At 35.2% G+C, this 20,198-nt stretch overlaps 3 protein-coding genes and 1 non-coding gene across 4 annotated transcripts; 2 read left to right on the forward strand and 2 right to left on the reverse strand.

Annotated features, from left to right (window-relative positions):
• Positions 1 to 3,868: 3,868 nt before the first annotated feature.
• Positions 3,869 to 9,252, reverse strand: LOC18034593. Its single transcript, XM_006424782.2, has 4 exons — positions 8,950 to 9,252; positions 6,935 to 8,120; positions 5,423 to 5,539; positions 3,869 to 5,295 (listed from the first exon to the last, which is right to left on the reverse strand). The coding sequence occupies exons 2-4, from the start codon at positions 8,066 to 8,068 to the stop codon at positions 4,306 to 4,308; spliced, it is 2,241 nt and encodes a 746-aa protein (XP_006424845.1). The 5' UTR covers positions 8,069 to 8,120; positions 8,950 to 9,252; the 3' UTR covers positions 3,869 to 4,305.
• Positions 9,253 to 9,974: 722 nt separating this feature from the next.
• On the reverse strand, positions 9,975 to 12,653 carry LOC18034763 (RHOMBOID-like protein 1). The gene is made up of 6 exons (XM_006424783.2): positions 12,205 to 12,653; positions 11,847 to 12,010; positions 11,443 to 11,606; positions 11,100 to 11,359; positions 10,474 to 10,600; positions 9,975 to 10,224 (listed from the first exon to the last, which is right to left on the reverse strand). Exons 1-6 carry the CDS (start codon positions 12,651 to 12,653, stop codon positions 10,102 to 10,104), a joined length of 1,287 nt encoding a protein of 428 aa, XP_006424846.1. The 3' UTR covers positions 9,975 to 10,101.
• A 3,986-nt stretch (positions 12,654 to 16,639) lies between these two features.
• Positions 16,640 to 16,711, forward strand: TRNAG-UCC. The gene has a single exon. It is a non-coding gene; the product is annotated as a tRNA-Gly (tRNA).
• Positions 16,712 to 16,993: 282 nt separating this feature from the next.
• LOC18034764 (PGR5-like protein 1B, chloroplastic) lies at positions 16,994 to 20,001 on the forward strand. Its single transcript, XM_006424784.2, has 7 exons — positions 16,994 to 17,339; positions 18,076 to 18,138; positions 18,240 to 18,326; positions 18,468 to 18,705; positions 18,933 to 19,006; positions 19,162 to 19,260; positions 19,677 to 20,001. Exons 1-7 carry the CDS (start codon positions 17,097 to 17,099, stop codon positions 19,761 to 19,763), a joined length of 891 nt encoding a protein of 296 aa, XP_006424847.1. The 5' UTR covers positions 16,994 to 17,096; the 3' UTR covers positions 19,764 to 20,001.
• Positions 20,002 to 20,198: the final 197 nt, after the last annotated feature.

A 20,198-nucleotide genomic window follows, 5' to 3' on the forward strand; every position in this document is an offset into this window, starting at 1 on the left:
GTCGTGCTATCGCCACCTATTCAGGCTTGATTATTGGCACAAGTACGCAGCAAGTGCCCTTAGTCTTGGGTCAGTGACTCGCAAATAACAATTGTGTGAACATCGTGAATAAACATTACATTAATTGCCAATTGCCAATTGCCAATTTCCATGGCCTTTTTTTTTTCTTTTTGACCAGCTGCGATTGCATTGACATTGTTTCTTATGTTACTATCAAGGACTTATGTCGTATACATAACCATCTATTCTTTCACCTTCAAACAATTTTTTTTTTTTTTTTCTGAAATGTTATATCAACAGAGTCGAGATGAGTCTCAATAAAGAGGTCATTTTGGTTGATAAACACGGCGAATAAAGGTAAAATTCTGAAGTAGACTCAATCTGGGTCATCTTTGCATGTATGAATGCAAATGCATATAGAATTTAAGAGGATAAGACTTCAAACTCTTTGAAAATGGATCCTGTCACACTCACATGGTATGTGTCACATATGAATGAGAGAGTGAGATATATAGATGGTGTGATAAATAAATGGGATAGAAAGACCATTTTGCATGCGGTGAGAAGGAAGATAACAGCATAAGCTCAAGCAAGTGGGCACCGAGCTGTAGAGAGAAGACTTTGCTATAGCGACAAGCCAATGTGCCCCCACAATTTTTATCCATGCAAGGTCCTTGACTCCCTAGTAATCTTCAAAGAGCAATCCTATTTAAAATAATAATAATAATAATAATTTATTTTATTTTATTTTTTCTATCTTCCTTTTTGTATCTTTAATAATTTTCATCTTTAATTAATATTAATTAAAATGCTTAATACAACATCTAATTTGTCAAATTTAGGCCCATTTTCATAAGGTCCCCATGAATGTGACCTCTCAAATAAATAAAGTGGTTCGATCACATCATTCTTAGTTATGAGTTATTGGATTTGAGATTACGAGCTATTGGATTTGACGAAAGGGTGGGCGAGTGCGTAAAATCACCAATTTAATTTGATTATTGTTTTCCTTACTTTAGGGGGGTCATTGGCTACAGAATAAAATATTCTTTTCTTTACTGTGTAGAGAGTAAATATTAGAGTCTCACTTTTTTTTTCTCTTTTGAAAATGCCATAAATCTCTCAAAACTATAAATACAATGGTAAAAACAAAAAAAAATCTAAATTTTAAAGGCCATGGCTATGTATGTAGCAACTCGAATAGTCGTGTAATTATAGTCGTTCCTTCGACCGTTTGATTACGGCTATGATCGTATCATTATTGGAGTTGCTCCAAGGTGGAGGAACTCCAACATAACCAGCCCCAACTTTAGAAATTCACGTTTCAAAACCTTTAAGTCGTCACAATTTTACAATTGAGAATTTTCAATTTTCATTTAAAGAAGGTGAGGTCATTTGATGAATTGCAAAAGCATGTGACCAAAGCAGCTGGTGAGATGATCAGAAAATGCAGTGGTATCATTGCATTGATGAATCAGAAGGCTAGATGATGCCTGATGCACAGCTGTTGGGTTTGCAAAAGCCAAACTGAAACTAGTAATTTTTCTGCAACAAAAGAGGCTTTTACAGTTTGGAATAAATGGACAGGGACATTCATTCACGGAGCTTTACATTAAAGCCTTGTTTTGACTAAAGAGGGAGACAAGCTTGTCAGCTAAGTGGATAAATTCGTTGCCACCATGCTACATAATTTGGAACCTGAAGATTGTAATTGTAAGGGAAAATATAGCCAAAAAAGAGTCCTATCATTGAAGATATTATTTGCTGCTTGCAACTTGCAACCGCATATCTTGGATACTCTTCACACTCTTCACAGTATTGTCGCAGTGCATACAGCCATGCAGTTTAAAATTAAAAAAAAAAAGGGGGAAAAATGAGCGTGTGGGGGAGAAGGGTGCTTCTAAAAGTGCTTTTGCAGCAGGTTCTTATGAATATAAACAACCATACAACACTACCATTCTTCATTGAAAACTTCCATATTTTTGTTGCATCTTTAAGTTTCTGCTGCTGGCATCCTAGATTTTACACTAGTGTTCGTAACACAAAAAATTCAACATGAACAAAAATTTGAGATGTCAACAATAAAATTTTTTTGAGATTTTTCAGATGTGAGGGTTGCATTAGATAACCCCTGTGCAGGAGGCATTTTCTTAACAACATAGTACTGATGGTGAATTTAATTAGCCAATTTTTTTCCTCCTTTTTCTAAGATAATATAGCATGGATATAAAATAATTGCGATCAAGGAACAAGTAGACCAGTTGCCAATTATGTAATATATGTAATATGTTAGTGTGATTTATGACTTCATAAAATGATTGAAGCGACAACCGCTACTTCCCTCTCTTTTCAGTTCATGAGCAGTCATTTCATCTACATAGTGCCTAGAAGCCTGGAAGGAAATTTAACAGAGAAGCCAAAAGTAGGTTGCTGGTTTCTTATTTATTGGGAAAAAGGATAAAATAAAAAAATAGTACAGTTGATGGTTAGAGGAGACATCACATGGTAATTGAAAATGAAATTTTTTTTGCAAATCAATTAGTAGTCAATTCTAATTTGGGACAATAATATTGAACTCATGGAGCATGCCATCATCAAGAACCCTCTGCCTGGGGTTTGTCTACATTGTGGTTGGTAGTTGGGACCATCAATTTTTACTACTAAATCATGCATTCCATTTTGATGAAACACTGCATGCCTACCCAATTCTTGTTTCAGCTTTAAGCAATCTCTTATGAAAAAAAAAAGCTGGGTTGATGATAGGCGATGGCCCAAAAGAAAGATTTGAAAACAAGGACAAAAGCTTCTAGTTTCTCAGGCAAAGCAGAAAAAAGACGGTAACATGGCATCATTTCTTGGAACTTTCTTTGTTCCCATGTCACGCACCGTCACTACTACTACTGCATCAATCCTCAACCCTTTTGCTTTATAGAGCACAAAAGCAGTTGAAATTATTCTTCATAATTTATTTATTTTTCACTAGCAATGTTATTATCAAGGCTGGAATAAAGAGCCAACCACCACAACAACCAACTTAACTGCCTTTCAAAGATATTCTAAAGGGCTAAAGATGCCCTTTGTCTCTTAGCCAGTCAGCCCGGTAAGCAGAAAATGGAGGGAAAGTAGTTAAAGAGTAATAATACTTAACATGCAGGCAAATGACAGAATTATAATAGCAAAGCCTCACAATATCGTTACCTTTATTGAGAGGTAGTTAGCTTGTCCCCGTAAATCTTGATGAATTATTACTAAATTTCCATTTCTCACCAACATTTACAGGGTGGGTCCGCTGTACAATTATTCATGCATTTATTGAACCGGTTTTATTTTGTATTTTTAAAACAGTGGTCATTTTGCCCCAAATCCCAATTCGTATAGCCAGCTGATCAATTTTGACTCAGTTTGGACTTCAAGAAGTGGACCGTAAACCGAAAAATTAAAGGAAACCGATGAAATAAATTGAACTTAAACCGAACCTGTTAGTCTGAACCGACCAGGTTCGGTTTCTCCATCTGGTTCTCAGAAAAACGAACCGACCTCAAAATTAATGATCCCCTGGAAGTATTTCTTGCTTTTGTGTGGACAGGCAACAGGAAGCAAGAAACTCAGTCAAATTACTGATGCCTTGCTTTGCTTGGACTTGAAGATGTGTTTTACTACACCTTTTTTTTTTATCTTTACATCATATAGAGTAAATGCTATGCCCTCATGTCATGAATCGTAATGTGCGACAATAAAACTATTTTTAAACCCAAATTAAAAGTAGTGATATTTGTTTCACAAATCATGCATGATCTCATCGTCAGCCACACCCGCACCTCATGAAATGAAATTGTGTTTAGAGTCGAAAAATAAATAAATAAATAAATGTTTTCGGTCCAATTCATTCTATGAGCTAGAGTAGTAGCTCTTCCCATTTCTCAATCTACATTTTCCTCACAACTCTAAAATCTTCATGCATAATTACAACTTAATAATTTCGAATGCTACACAGAAGGCTTTCCACACCAAGTGCTGCAAAAGGCAATTATTATGCAGTCAATATTCCAAAAAATGAACATTGGGAAGAAACCTATCACCCAGTTCAAACTTAAATCACTTTGGATTTAGTATAAGGTACCAAAACGAAGGGATGGTAACCAGAGTCCACGGATTTGCTGACTACTCCAATCATTAAAGAAATTTGAACATTTGTTAGGCACAGCAATCTCTACCTACAGAGTCGCTGCTTCCCAACAAATTACTTGGAAAGACAAACTTCATATGGATGGTAGCCCATGCAAAATTTTATTTCAATGCAAAGCTCTAAGGATAATACCCATATGCAGTGCGATGATGCTGATAGTCAGGTGGTGAAGCAGCAGATAAATGGTAGGTGGAGGCTGGTGTTCTATAAGCAGGAGTATAATGTTTAGATGACTGGGCAGCAGAAGATGATGGATCATGGTATGACAAATACCCCCTGGATGCTAAATAAGAGCCACGATGATCAAAGTCATCTTGATATCGTGGTATTGCATAAGAATCAAGATGCTCAAACTCATCTCGACGCCTCACTCCCACATCCAAAGGTCGTAGGTCATGATACTGAAGTTGGTCCCTCCAGTAAACATCTCTCTCCGAGAAAGGTAGTGAAGAGGCTAATGGTCGGTGTAAAGGTTGCCGTGAGAGTGGATGTTCCAAGGGAGATTCGTATACCGCCCTTCTGTATGCCACTGGATCTTCTGGATACAATTGGTCTCTGGCAAGAGTATGATGCCTCTCATCTTCCCATCCATGGTGCCTACTATCTCCATATAATAAGTTTTGGGTTTCTGCTCTCGGACTTCGTCGTAACCGTTTGGGCTTGTGGTCCGCAAACTGGTGGGTTTCAGCCTTCCTGCTCCTGCGAGGTTGCTTGTACTTACGATCTACAAATGCAGGAGGTTCTCCTCGTGAGCTTTCAGCCTTCCTGTTTTTATAAGGCTGTTTGGGCTCACGATCTACAGGCTTAGGAACTTTTGCTTGCAGGCTTTCAGCTTTCCTGTTTTTACGAGGCCATTTGCGCCCACGATCGGCAGGTCTAGGAGCTTCTACTTGCTGGCTTTCAGCTTTCATGCATCTGTGAGGCCGTTTGGACACGTGATTTACAAATGCAGGAGCTACTCTTCGTGGCTTTTCTGCTTTGCTGCCTCTGGAAGGCTGTTTGGGCCCATAATCTACAAATGCAGAAGCTTCTACTCGTTGGCTTCCATGCAACTGTTTGAATGTGGAGCCTTTGCTGACAACTCTGAAAAGCTCGCACAAACCTTCCACCTACCGACCAAGACAAGCAACAATTACCAATTGTCACACTATACAAGGACAAGGAAAGAAGACCCTGGAAAACTGAGACACTTGCATCTTTGCATCTAGATGTCTATTACTGGAAACGGGATCAGACCTGTTTAGAGTTCAATTGGCAGTCAAACTTGATCTTGCTGTAATAATTGTCTTTGATTATCTTTTTAAACTTTTCCTCTGCCAATGGCAAGCAATCCTCCAAAACTGAAAACCGCACCTTAATACAAAAAATATAAAGTTTTCACCTAAAATTAGTTTTGCAAACCAGTCATAGCTACTGAATAAAACTTAAATACTATTACCAAAGATCAACATGCCAAGCAGAAGATTAACAAAACTAATTAAATTAACAAGCTACTGAGGCATCCAAGATCTAGGTTTTTCACGTAATAACATGAAAATGAATACCAAGACAAGCATATAGCAAAAATGAACGAACACATCATATTTAGTGAAGCAGCTGAGCAGAGTACCTGTACTTCATACATCTTGAAAACATAAGACATCAGAAAGCACTAACATTAGCTTTAAGCCAGCAGAAATCAATATTCTTAAGAAGGATTGATATATGATTTCACTTTTAGAAGTTTCAGAAATTTAAAGCACTAATATGCATGTCAGATTGAAAAGTAAAAGATTTACAGTTTTATTGTTTTAAATGCTTTGTAAATCCTATAAAATGAACAAGGAAACTAGACTGTTGCAATTTGCAAGACTAGGAACTTATAGACCATTGCCATTTGCAAGACTACCAGTGATTTAGTCACTACTTTCCAAGAATATATAATGTAATTAGTTTGCAACTCAGCTACTCATCTGCATCTTCAACCCATAATCCATCTCCCCAGCAATTTTTCTCTACTAAGCCATCTGCCATTACTAACACGATCATAATTAACAAAGTAAAGCCTCCATGAACAAACACCAAACACAAACTCAAATACCCACCATATGGTAGATTGCCTTTTACTCTCATGCATTGAAATTGGACTGGAATCACCACCTACACCTTTTAACAGGGGATCAGTGCTTCCCTACACATGAACTAACACAAAAAATTTTCAATCTACACAGTAATCTGTAAGAAGCACCCTGGTAAGCCACAGCCGTTACACATGCTCTCTAGCATAATGTGCAATAACCAATATAAGATCTGTAGGGAACCAAAACAAGGCACTCTTTTATTTGAAAAGAGGATTAAAACCCTTCACGCTGTTAGCTTATACATACCCCCATCTTTGCATTGCCAGACTACAATGTCACAAATATCAGAGCAACAAATTTTACCGTATTTGAGTTCCATGTTTCATTGCTAAGTGGTAACTCCTCCAAGATAAAGTTTAGCGTAGAGAATGAGTGAAATAGAATACTTAAAAACAAATTTAACCGGCACTTAATATCATCAACGTGATTGCTGCCCGTAAAGTTGCAGAGTTGCAAGGGCAGATGAATAACAACACTAGGAAGCTTCAAGATACAATTTTTGGTCATACAAAGTTTGAAGGTCAAGTATAAGTTGAAACCCAACAGCATGGGCAGATCAAATATGTGATTCATGCACTTTAAGTCCTTACAGAAAAAAAAAAATCAATTTTAATTATATACCACTAACCTGAGATGGAAATGCAGATTTGAAAGCTTTGGGCTCGATGTTATAACCCCCAGGTCCTGCAGCTTCATAGATCCCATACATCAACTTCAAATCAAAATCAAACAAAAACAATTTCATTCCTTCATAAATTTCAAATACTATATCTCTCTTGCTGGCAGGCAATCCTAAAACCTGGTAATGATAGCAGTCTTTCTTTGTCTTAGAGCTGCACATGAATATCATCCCCTTGCATTTCTCCTTAATTGTCACCTGCCTTTTGGAAGATTCTGGATTTTCTTTATTATTGACAACCACTTCATTCTTAACCCCCAAAGCTTTTTTCTTCTTTTTGTGTATTTTCCTCTGCTTATTCGCTTTCTTCTTTGAATTCCCTTCTAATTTTTCTTTAGCTTTCGCTTCATTTATCGGGTATCCTTCATTCTGCGATTCCTCTCTTGTGTTTTCTTCATCAACTGCTTCCCCTATTTCATCCCCAAGAGCAACAACATTCATTTTCCTTTGATTAGATAAAACAACCCCACTATCAAATATGCTATTTTTCTCTGATGCAAACTCTCTAGTTTCAGCATCATTAGGGGTGCTGTTTTCATCAATCATTGGCAGAGAAATCATCTCAGTATCCTCATCCAGTTTTGATGTAGAGATATGAACATTTTTAACCTTTGTCCTCAAAGCAGTCTTCTTCTTTTTGAGCATTCGAATTCTTTTTCTCAACTTGCTCACCTTCTTCTTGGAAATTGCTTCTAATTTTACTTCATTTCTTACATAATTCATTGCATCTTCTTCATTCTTCACATCTTCTCCTGGATTATTTTCATCATTCCTCACTTCCTCTTCTGGATCTTCATCATTATTTTCTTCAACATTCTCCTCTTCTTTTGTATTTTCATCATTCCTCACCTTTTCTTCTGGATCTTCTTCCATATTGTCTTCAATATTCACCTCTTCTCTTGGATCATCGTCATTCCCCACCTCTTCTATATAATTTTCATTTTTCTCTTCATCTCTATAAACCATTTCAGATTCTTTAGGATGCCCTGCCTTGTCCTCAATCCCAATAGCCACAAGTGGTTCTTCAACATTCAGCTCCATTCCATATAAAAGAACCATCTCACTATCAAAATTATCAATCATAGTATCTTCACCAAAGTTTGATGTAAGCCCAATCTTGTCATCCACAATCAGCCTGTATGTAGGGAAACACTCATCATGGAAAAAAAAAAAAAAACTCTAAAAGATTCTGCAAAAGGAAATACAAATAAAAAACAACAAGAACGAGATATTGAGCAGGCAAGATTCAAGTCCTCCAAACTCTTTCAATTTGCCATCCTGCCTGTAGTAGCTTTGCTAGAATCTTTTTACTTGAGGAAAGCATTATGACAACACATTGAGCCAAAGGGCGGCTACATCAACTTCTAGGCACTTTGCCATGGTTAATCAACTTCCAATTTACAATCCAAATTTCACCATCTGAAACATGTATATACATCATACATGAAAGCCCACAAGGGTTTCATAATCCTAAGTCTGAATATACACATAAAAAGAATGTTCTACTGCCCGCGCCGGCTGTTTCCTTATAGTAGGAGTTATGAGACTGTTTGGTAGCTGAATTTTAGCATTAACATAACCAGAATATGTATCAGGAAAACCGAGAATTGATTAATAATTCTTTTAGCTCATCATATTTCTCAATATTTAATAACTTCGAAAAATTCTTTCATAACATAGCTAGGATTTTCCCAGGTTTTATTCATAGCCCATGAATTCAAACTCATTTCGTATGTCAAAAACCGCCATTAAAAAAAATAAATAAATAAAACTAGCATATATTTGATCGAATTAAATTTTGAACAATCAGCTGTTTTGGCATAATTAGATTAAAAGCGACAACTCAACAATCACCTCATCTATAAACATTTAGCACATAAATCAAATTACCAAAATCAAGCGATTAAATCAAATAGGAGAAGAAACTTAAGTTAAAATTTGTTAAATAGAAAAATGAAACTCACCTTTGTTAACGAACCGTTCATCTGAGCGTGGGAGAAGAAAAATGGATCTACTAACTATCCGCAACCACGGTATCGCTTCTAAAAATGTGATTTTAACCATGCGCAACTACGGTGCCGTTTCTAACATGTGAATTTTTTTAAAAAAAAAAAAAATTTCAGCAACGATAAATGCTAATTAAGATCGAAAAAAGATACGTGCGGATGGTCAGTTTAAGAGTTCCTGGAAATGCCCGCCGAGCCACTGCCTAATTGGCCGCTGTCAAGAGCTGTCACATTTGTTATATACCCCACTGCACATATCTTTTAAATATTAGTAAGAGTCGGACAAAGAGTTTGAACGATACTTTATAAATTAAATATAAATAATCACAAAAAAAAATATCTAATTATAGAAATCACCAGTCCTTTAATAGTGATATCAGACCATTAAAAAAAGAAAAAGACCAAAGAGTATTCCAAATAAGTTAATATTTGAAATTTCCTTATATCAACATAAGAGTGTGTGGCGCCTAATGACACAAAAAAGTTGATAACTAACCTTCATTTGAATTATAAGATATTACTCTTATATTGGTGTGTAACTTAGCAAGGTCTTATATAAAATCCTTAATTAATGACCCATCATTAAGGATATAAACTTTACAAGCATTCGGTTTTTCTTCCTCAAAATCTTCTAAATATTTCATAAATTTTTTAATCAATTAATTTGTAAATAACTTGAGAATGTTATAGCTGTTAACTTTGTGCGCCTACTTATTGCATTTTATTAGAAAATTTTTTTGCAAACGCTTAACAGGTTCACAACATGTGATACATCAATTGATAGATACAATGTTAACATAACGTTATTGGGTAGTACAATTATTGATTTTACCAAACATCGTTAATTTTAACGATTATAACCTAAAATACACTTTCTGTATTTTCCATGACTATATCCCTATCGAAATTATGAAAAACAAAATATATATCAGGAAGAAATGATAAAAAAAAAAAGAAGAAGAAGAAATGATTGCCAAAAGAATCTCTGCTCAATGGATGCAGAGGAATGGTCCATATAGGTGAACGAATCAATCATATAAAATAATACAGCAAGCATTTGGACTAAATAGTTGCTCAAGAAACCCTTATACTATTCTCCTTTACAAGCACCTAACTGCAGAGCTGGGCACATAACTGCTGGAGGTCGAATTGTTTATCGCCTGGCATTGTGTACGCTTTGCTTTTTCCATTGCTTGTACATGTCATATTGAGTTGACTTCCCATTTGGCTCGACTGCAATGTCGAAGATACATAAGCATACGGCAAGACATCAATAACAATTATATTTCATATATAAGAAAGTAAATTATAATGCTATTAATGGCAAATTCATTGCAAACCTAATTTTTACTTTTTTTTCTTTCTTAAATGTTCTGTTGGACATTACATTGCCTGCTTTGGTCTGGTATGAACGACATAACCATAAAAGAACATAGCTAGTGAACAGAAACTAGGAAAAAGAAGAGTGTTTGCATCAGTTACCTGACAAGATAATTGTTGAGCTTTGCAGTTCCACCAAGGAGTAGGGACACAACTCAAATAACGACACCAGGAACAGTGATTGTTCAAGTTACCTCCTCTTAGCAGCAAAATCAGGCCAACTGTATATCTGTCAGAATTAAAAATCTTCAGTTAAGAGAATTCCAAAAAGTAATGAGGCCAAGCACCTAAGGCGTGCATGAATCTCATAAAATGATTATGATGGTGATATCTATACGTTGGCTCATTCGATTAATACATGCCTTCTCAATATCACCAATATAAGAGTGATCAACTGAAAAGGAAAACAAAAAGAATAGGAAATAAAATAAAGTTTATATTCCATAACCAAATAAATGGCAGGAGTGGTAACAGTTACAGAGGTCCAAGAAAGTTGAGCATCTCAAACTAAAAGAAGTAAAAATAGGAAAAACTAAATTTCGTTCTAGGTAGCCTGTTTACATCTATTCATCTCATCATTTGTCTATGCAGATACTTTAGGGAAAAAGAAAGCACTTCGATTTGTTCTATCAGAATCGGATGCACTCTTCAAGGGGATTTTACAGTTGCAATGTGTCAAATAAATTATTTCAATTCAGACAATTACAAACAAGGACTGGGGATCTTACCCGGCAATCAGCAGAATCAAAGAGATGACCCAAAATACATACTGATATGGCTTATGTTTAGACTTCACGCAATTTATCATGTATCCAGGGGGAGCTTTTTTCTGACTAATCCATCCAAACTGAGGCCGGATTAGAAGCACAAATCCAAGAAGAAAACCAGAAAGAAATCCTCCAATATGAGCAAAGTTGTCCACTTTTGGGAGGATTCCCACTGCCAAATTTATACTGATGATGACAATGAGAGTAAGCAATGCTGCCAACTGCACACAGAAATTTAAACTGTGAGATACCTAAGATATACATACAGCAAACTGTGAAGAGAAACTATTGCAACTTTATGTACCTTATTTGCATAGATAGTCCAATTTGTGAAAAGCTCCGAGAGCATTGCTCCAAGTAAACCAAAAAGAGCTCCAGAGGCACCGACAGATATACCCTCTTGAATAAAAAGAGCCGACGTCAAACTCCCACCAAAACCAGAGAGGACGTAGAGGAATCCAATTCGAACTGTTCGTACAAATCAAATTAGAGCTTTAAACCATGCGTCAGTCCAAAATCCAACTCTAAATTAACAACATTTAGATCAATGCAGCTGAGTGTATTACATAATCATGTTTGAAGTGACCAGACCTGAACAAGCCAGGCATGCGACAGTCTACGTTTTGACCCTAAATAAAATCAGTAATTACAAGTAGTAAAAGCACGGGGATATGAATAACCTTATTAAGAAGATATAAGGTGGCATACCAAATCCAAATTCTTGTTCAAGCCGAATTCCAATGAATAGTAGACTCAACATATTGGCAAGTACATGGAAAACCCCACCATGCAACCATATACAAGTCAACAAACGCCACACTTGGTGTTGAGTTACCACCTTGGCTACTGTTAAAGCACCCATCTTGTCTAACCTGATCAAATGAAGTAATGACATCATAATAAACAGCATTAGCCCACTGAAAGGGAAAAAAAAGTAAAAAAAAAAAAAAAAAACCAACCAACAACTAACAATTCTATTAGCTCTAATAAGCTTCAGGTGTTTTCTCCTATTCCAAATGCATTGACATTTAATTAATCGAAAGAAATTGCGTTAGGAAGCACTTACGCGGGAGAGGAAGGGCCGAGGAGGGGATTGTCTTTCAGGGGCAAAAATGAAAATCTACCCAAAAATTTGGCACCCAAACAACCAGTAGCAGAAGTTTGAGGGCAATTATTTTCGTACATTGTGATAACAAACAAAACAATGTTGGCTACGACGAAACCCGGGACCATCCACGGGAAATGCCGTTTAAACGGGCTCAAAAAATCACTGTACATCGCCGTTTCGGGGATTCCACGTGGCGGCGCCGTGGACGCTGGCCGTGATGACGACGAAGACGATGCTCCTCCCGGTGACGATACCGAAGTTCTCCTCGTTGCCGTTGTCGTTGATGATGTAGATTCCGTCTCCGCCGGCGAACTCGCTGCCTCAAGCGGTGGTGGAGGCCGAGGCCGAGGCGAACTCATCACCGTGATTTCAAAGTCATTTGGCGTCTTGTTATTGTTGGTTGCCATTATTGGTGGTTGATTTAATCACCGCCGTCTGATTTGAAATAAAAAATCCTGTGAGTGGCGCTAAAAGGACAACATCAACATCTACAACAACTACAGCGTTGAGTTTTAGAATAAAATAGAATGCCAAAAAGAAAAAAGAAAAAAAAAAAGGGGCAAATTGGTTCGTTTTGTTTCGCGTTTGAAAGTTGAAGAAGAATTATGAAAACGTTTTTATTGTTTCTGGGTTTGTGTCTATTTTTAAACAATTAAATGGTATTGTCGTTGGAATTTCAAGTGATTGAAAAACGGTTCGTTTCTGTTCTAATTTAATTAATTAATTGTTCTTTTTACCTAAAACATTCTTTTATTTAAAGAAAAAGAAATATATTTGCTCATCCTCATCGCGATTTATAGGTAATTTTGGAAAACCCATAGGTTTCCTCAAAAGTTTCAAACTGTTAGTGAATTTTGTTAATGATGAAGATTAAAGTACATAAATGCCGTTATCTCGATGTAAGTAGATGAAAATTCAATAATAAAAGGACTCTAATTGCCTATTTCTCAAACAATATGGAACCTAGCAGTGTGTGTTTTGCTGTCAATTGGGGAAGTTTAAGTTTACTTTATTTACTGTTAAAAAACTAAAAAAATCAACCTCTTTTAAATGAAAATAAGATAAATTAAAGTTTTTATATTTTTAAAATAAATTAAAGATTATTATTCTATTTTGGGATGAATTAAAAATTTACTTTTTAAATATTATTATTATGATGATGATGATGATGATGCGCAGATAACACCAATGTGGCAGGAATTATGCTCGGTTTAAATTGATGGCTACTTTTACCTTAATAAGTTGAAAGGAGTAATAATTTGGTTGGTTTGTTACTTGCCACAACTTAGTATTAGCAGAGATTATTCATGATTAACATGATAATGGTTCTTAAAAAAATAATTACATAATAAAAATGAATGCTAAGAAGCGAGTGGTTGATTAACATGATTAACATAGTTTTTCTTCTTTTAAAAATGTAAAAAAAAAAACAAATAAAAAAACTCTTTGGTATTTTAGGAAAAAGAAAGGATAGAAATGTACTTTTTCATTTCTGACTATTTTTAATTCTCTACAAAAGAAGCGATGGAAAATGTTTAATGTTTGATTTAATTTTTTTTATTACATGAGACTATTACTCAAATTACAATTCATATTGAAATTATAACTGATATTTACAAATCAGACTATTACTGGGATCAACTACATCAATACTTATAGAGCTTTGTCTAATATTCGAGAAATATTTACTCCACTCACATTTGGGTAAGAGAGAAAACTACATTCAGTCAATTATACATTATAATTAAGAAAGTAAATATTCTCACATTGTGTGCTACCCTCCAGCCCTAACCACTCGGCCAAATTTTTTGTTTTAAAATGGGAAAACTCGTCTTTTTAACCATGCATAAAATTCTCAATTACAAACATGATGGGAATTAAGTAAAAACAAAGCACAAAAAAAAAACTTCGAAACCTGATTTCATTCTGACAATGAGAATATACACTTTGCTTTAGGACGCATCATTTTCCCTGTAGAGCAAGACATTCTCCTAACTCTTGGAAAGACTTTACTTTTAGTTGATCAAAACTTCAAGACATCATAAACGCAACCTTTTTAACTGTTATTTGTTTTCAAAGGTTCAAGATGTTGTTATATAAGTTGAAAGCTCTGACATGGAATATCGGAACCCAAACTTAAAAACTAATTAAGAATGTACTTGAAAAACTTATATCAGATGAACACACCACGTTAACAATATCAACGTACCTATTCATTCAAATTTAGACACTAAAGAGTAATATGAAAATTGAGGTCCAATTTGAAGACTCGAACACGAAAGTTTGTACTCTTTATAAACCTAATAGTTAAGTTAACAGCAGAGAGTTTTGCCTCCAGAGATACCAAACGGTTTGAAGATGCTGAACTTTATGTCTTTCAACGAAGTTTCAACTTCAAACTCATAAATGGTTTGTTTGGTAAAATGTCTACTAGCTTATTATGAAAGCCACTTGATTTAGAAGATACCGTAGTTTGGTTCATTAACAGTAAGCTTATTTATAAGCTGACCAAATGCGGTAAATGGCATTAATATATCCAAGCTGTCTGCAGTTGGCTTAAAGCTCTCATTTTTAGAAACTGTGAGCTAATGACGTACTCTCTCTCTCTCTCTCAAAATAATAATAATAATAATGACGAAACTAGATTAGAAGTTGAAACTTTTTAAAATAAACTCTGGCCAGTATCACTTTTTTTAGCCCACAATCATGGCACTTTTGTTAATAACTAAGAGCTTAGTCACAATGCGAAGGAAAGAAACAAATGGTAGCAATCCCATTGAATATTTGTTCACATGGGGTGAATATTGGGTAGAAGTTGCTGATGAAGTCTTGAGTACTCACTATATATCTGTTAAGAAAGCTACCGATAAGCTAGATTTTGAATCCTGTAAAAGCTAAAGAAATGAGTGGGTTATAAGGGTAGCTTCATTCACGTGTGATTTTGTGAATCATCTTCAAAACAGATTCAATGAAGATTTGCTGACGCATTGCGAGTCAATTAGCAGTAAACGGACTAATATGTGTGGTGTGAGTTCACATCAAACAAAGGACTTGGTCCGGAACTTGTTTTTCATTTGTGGGCAATTCAAAGCCAAATTTCACAAATTCTATCAAAACTGTAAAACCATTGATCAATGAAGATTGAAGAGCTTCAAGAAAATATAGATTTTCATATTGTGGTACGAGATTTTACATATACTCTAGGCTAGGGATCGCAACGGATTGAATGTAACTCAAGATCCACGTAATCCAAATTCAATTAGATCGGATTTGAATTGGTTAAAATTGATTTGAATCGAATTTAGATATCAATGTGCGGATCTAATACGGATATTGAGCAAGTCTGGATCTGTCTTAATATTTAAATCTACATTCACATTCACATCTTTTAATTTTAGTCAAATAAGATCATAATAAAAATAATAAAATACTAAATATAAATCACATTTAATTTATATGTCATTATCTAATGTTTTAGGAATGATGGTGGGTGTACTGCAAATATTAGAATGATGAATAAGACATTATAATATTAGATTAATCTTACTTTTACAATTACTTTTGAAGAATATTTTATTATCTTTCTTATTTTTTTGTTTTGGTTTAAAAGCATAAGCTACAATATTTATTATATTTTTGAGACAAATTATATAATTTAGTTGTTATCAATACATTTTAGTCTTTAATTTCTATTTTAAAAAATTATTGCTCTTTCATTGTTGGATTTTAGAATTCATGACGAACCTAGGGCATATTTGGATTATTATTTTTTTTTAGGATTTGGAAGAGATATGGATATTTATTTCTTTTTTTGAACTGAATATGAAGCGAAAAATATGGATTTATGATGGATTTGGAGCATATACGGATCTCAATTATTATTATGAATTTAGATATGGAGCAAAGTAGATCCAACCCATATATGTCTCATTGCCATCCCTACTCTAGGCAACCTATGTGAAGTTCAGTAATAAATGATAAATTTGTTAGTGTTTTTTGGGTATGATTTATTTAATTGTAGTAAGTGTTTATTTTATCTTATAAGCTTTTTTAAATTTTTTTATTGTTGTTTAGTTATTTTTTAGTAGAGTTTTTGAAGATTAAATAAGTTATTTTATCTCTATTAGTAAACATTTAAATTTTAAACTTTTGAGAATTGAGAGTAGAGGTTGAAAATATTTTTAAATGTTAAAATATATAATATATCATTTACTTATTTGACAATCTTATTTTATTATTTTCATAACATAATTTTAAAAAGTTTATCTATTAAAATAATTTTATAATTTTTAATAAAAGTTTTAATTGACAATCCAAATAAATAAAATTTTTTGAGTAAAAGCTCTACTTTTGAAAATTCTATAAACGTCTCTTTAGACTTTTTACAAAACAAGCGTTTGTAGTCCAACGGTTAGGATAATTGCCTTCCAAGCAATAGACCCGGGTTCGACTCCCGGCAAACGCAGCTTTTTTAAATGTCTTAAAATTTTCAAGACACTTTGTTTTCATTTTCAGAAGACTTTGGATACGACACGTCGTTGGTGTCTTTTTGTTATCGTAGAAAAGTCCAAGGCCAATCCCGGAAGCAAAATGAAAGTCCGCACACAACCAATCAAGCAAGCCAACCGGATATTTTAGGCGCCAAAACCAAACGAGAACCTCAGAGGGCAATCCGGTCAAATTATTGCCCCCACTGTATGTATATATACTAATGTGGTCCCCGCTTCAAGTTTTGTGGCTAAAAACATTCACTCCCCTTTCTTCGCACCGTTTCTTTTCTCGAATCTCGACCTTATTCAACATTCAATGTGCGTAAGCTTCGCCTTAGCAGCTCTCGTAATCTTCGGCTCATGGCCGGCACGGGCAACTCCATCACTCCTCACGTGATCGGATCCACTTTCGTCGAATTATCTCGGAGCGGCAGAACTGGAGCTCCGTTTTCGGTTCGGATATCCACGAAGAGCCATGGGAACGGAGGAGGAGGATTTGCCGCCGCCGCCACCATGTGTAAGAACGAGGAGGGTCCTTCGTGTATATTCGTCGGACCTCTTGAAACCGCCAGTAAAGAAACTCTAGAAGCTCTCTATCGCCAAGTAATTTCTGCGTTTATCGTCTATAATATTTGAACATTTTTCTTCTTTTTTTTTACTTAAATTCCTCAAAATATTTTAATTTATTTCTCTTTTATGTATCTATATAACATTTTCTTGTTGTCTATTGAAACGAAAGTAATTTTATCTCGAGAATTAAGTGCTGGTAATTCCGGCTAGATGTACATGAGTAGGCCTTTGTGCTTTCAAAATCGAGCAGAAGCGCAACAGTTTACAAACATACTCTTAAGCTCCCATTTGGTTTTAATTTTTCGACAGCTTAGCTGCAAATTTGTTTGTTAAATACTTGCAGCCTGGGTTGGGCAACACTGTTGATTATTTTTCACAGTTGTTTGCTGAAAAAATAACCTTGAAAATAGCAACAAATAACTCCTAACTAAATGACTAATGATGTTTACCAAATACCCATCAACTCTCTTCACAGCTAAACCTTGCATTGTACAGCAGTTTTGGCGTTTTAAGCCAGAACACCAATATTACCAAACAGAGCCTTAGTTATGTTTCAAGATTCTATTTACTAAAGGTTTCTGTTGAAGCTATAGTTTTACTAGTTACTTGGAATTGTGTTAAAATTAGTTCATAACTACTGTTTTTCGGAATTTCATGGATGAAATATGATCCTACAGTACTCTGTTTTTCTTTAGAGTTTTGTTCCTTTATTTGCAACGTGTAGCAATAGTGAGAAACTCATATGATATTTGTGGTTGATCTTGTTTAGGCAAGGGATGCATATTACAGTGGTAAACCTTTGATAGTTGACGACATGTTTGATAGAGTGGAGGTGAGTTCACAGGCCATACCATGATTGATCTTGTTTAGATTTATATGATGCCTGTTCTTTGCAGTCATTAGAAATTACCTTTTGTTTTCAAATTGAAACAGCTAAAACTGCGGTGGTATGGCTCGAAATCTGTTATCAAGTATCCCCGTTGTAGTATTAGGAGACAGTCAACATATGCAGATGCAGAGGTAACTCTTCTACTCATTACATTTGTTATGCCAAAAAATGTAATTTGGCTATACCGCTAAGAGTTGTGTGAGATACTGAGTAAGAGCATTTTTTATTTCTTTTCTCCCTGTGAATATCGAGTTGACATGGATGTAGGGCAGGAAGATCTATCACAGGTTTTGGCGTTAGGAATCATCTGGATCCTGATATTAGCGTTTGGCAGTTCCATATGCTTTGTGCCAATCATCTACACTGTTTTTCTAGCTTATCAAGATGCATTCAGTAGAGGTATTTCCTATGGCAGTCACGCATCCGTGTCGGGGTTTCTTGCTGCGGTGAATGTCATTCTTTTCATGGCAGTTGGCTCATTAATTGGATATCCGATTGCATCAGCTTCTGGTAAAGTTTCACTGATAGTAAACTCTTTCCTTCAATAATCGATTAAATAAGGAACTTTAGGAAATATTAACTATCTAAATTCTTTGACGGGGACATTAGCTAGTTAGGTTTTTGTGGGTAACCCTTGATATTAGAAAATGGTGAATGTGAGAATTCTGCAACAGATGGGAAAACATGTTATTTTGTACGTGATAATGTTATTTACTTGTGCACCACAATTCTTGCAGTTAGAGTTCTTCAAGGCCTGTGGAGGAATGACTTGGTGGCATTAAGAGGAGCATGCCCTAATTGTGGAGAAGAGGTCAGTCTTATCAAATCGGATACATCTTGTAGAAGCAGTTTTATTCTGCTTTTCTCTTCAACCTCAATTTTTGCGCACATGTTGAATGTCCAATGATCATATCTTATGAACCTCAAATTGGCTGTTGCTTACTGGTTTCAGTGCCTTCCCTGCAGGTATTTGCATTTGTGAATTCTGATCAGACTAAAAATTCCCCCCATAGATCAGATTGTCACGTGTGTGGATCCTTACTAGAATTCCGCACCAAGGTTGAGGTAAGTAAGTTTCTTTTGTAGCTCATCCTTCAAAATGAATGTGTTATTTAACATGAGCTTAATGGCTTTTGTCATACTTATGAGTAGCTAATAATGAATTAAAACTCCCAAGACTTGAGTAAATTATTATTATTTTTTTCTAAATTCCCATGATTTCATGAAAAGAACTAAAAGATATTGAAGAAACGATGACTTTTTGTCACATTTGTAGTTCCATAGTCTTTCTGACATTTCATGGTTCTGAATTTCTGATATATGATATTAATTTTTTAGCTTTTGAGGTGTTGGAAATGCCTAAGTCAGCCATTCTTCATTTTCCCATTTGGTTGCTCGTTGCTGTTTATATGATCACCAAGTAGGTGTAAAGTAAAGGCAACTTTTGTTAGTAGAATCATATATTTGACTGCTTTGTGCAGCAATCAAGTTCCAGACTAGGTAGACAATGGGTTTATGGCCGCATATATCTTCTATCAAGAAGAAACCGTCGCCAGAGATGGATGTAAAATCATTGCCCACAAGTGGACGCACATTTCTCAAAGACTGCATAGAAGCTTAATTCTTTCCTTTCTTGGTGACGAGTGACAATCTTAACGCACTGTTACATTTGACAAATCCAATGGACTGTCGGGCATCTTCATTCTTGAATTAACTGTTGCTACGATACCCTCCTTGAATATGGGAGATTTGTTAAAAGTTGATTGATATCTTTCTATAGAAAATGTTTGTGTTTCATTCTCGGAACTTCTTCTTGTGGTCCTTGATACCTGCATGTAAAATGTACTTCGTTCTTGTGATTAAACCCAATTTTGATTCATTCGCTTCTAATACATGCAAACAGCTTTCCGTTTGAGGAACAGCGCAGCTGTGGGAACGGAAACCTATTTTTCAAATCCGCAGTAAAACATCCTAGAAGAGGTACTATAAAATCAACGTATACA

Source organism: Citrus clementina, unplaced genomic scaffold (assembly GCF_000493195.1).
Source record: "Citrus clementina cultivar Clemenules unplaced genomic scaffold, Citrus_clementina_v1.0 scaffold_8, whole genome shotgun sequence".
NCBI classification, from domain to species: Eukaryota; Viridiplantae; Streptophyta; class Magnoliopsida; order Sapindales; family Rutaceae; genus Citrus; species Citrus x clementina.

What these genes read in the sequence shown, in the direction of transcription:
- LOC18034764 (XM_006424784.2), top strand. Translation starts at nt 17,097, where the DNA reads ATGGCCGGCACGGGCAACTCCATCACTCCTCACGTGATCGGATCCACT. An exon ending in TAGAAGCTCTCTATCGCCAA is followed by an intron (nt 17,340 to 18,075) that starts GTAATTTCTGCG and finishes GATCTTGTTTAG; the next exon opens with GCAAGGGATGCATATTACAG. An exon ending in AATTCCGCACCAAGGTTGAG is followed by an intron (nt 19,261 to 19,676) that starts GTAAGTAAGTTT and finishes TGCTTTGTGCAG; the next exon opens with CAATCAAGTTCCAGACTAGG.
- LOC18034763 (XM_006424783.2), bottom strand. Translation starts at nt 12,653, where the DNA reads ATGGCAACCAACAATAACAAGACGCCAAATGACTTTGAAATCACGGTG. An exon ending in TGAACAAGAATTTGGATTTG is followed by an intron (nt 11,607 to 11,846) that starts GTATGCCACCTT and finishes TTGTACGAACAG; the next exon opens with TTCGAATTGGATTCCTCTAC. An exon ending in GGACTATCTATGCAAATAAG is followed by an intron (nt 11,360 to 11,442) that starts GTACATAAAGTT and finishes TTCTGTGTGCAG; the next exon opens with TTGGCAGCATTGCTTACTCT.
- LOC18034593 (XM_006424782.2), bottom strand. Translation starts at nt 8,068, where the DNA reads ATGATTGATAATTTTGATAGTGAGATGGTTCTTTTATATGGAATGGAG. An exon ending in AATCTGCATTTCCATCTCAG is followed by an intron (nt 5,540 to 6,934) that starts GTTAGTGGTATA and finishes TTTTGTATTAAG; the next exon opens with GTGCGGTTTTCAGTTTTGGA. An exon ending in GCCAATTGAACTCTAAACAG is followed by an intron (nt 5,296 to 5,422) that starts GTCTGATCCCGT and finishes CTTGGTCGGTAG; the next exon opens with GTGGAAGGTTTGTGCGAGCT.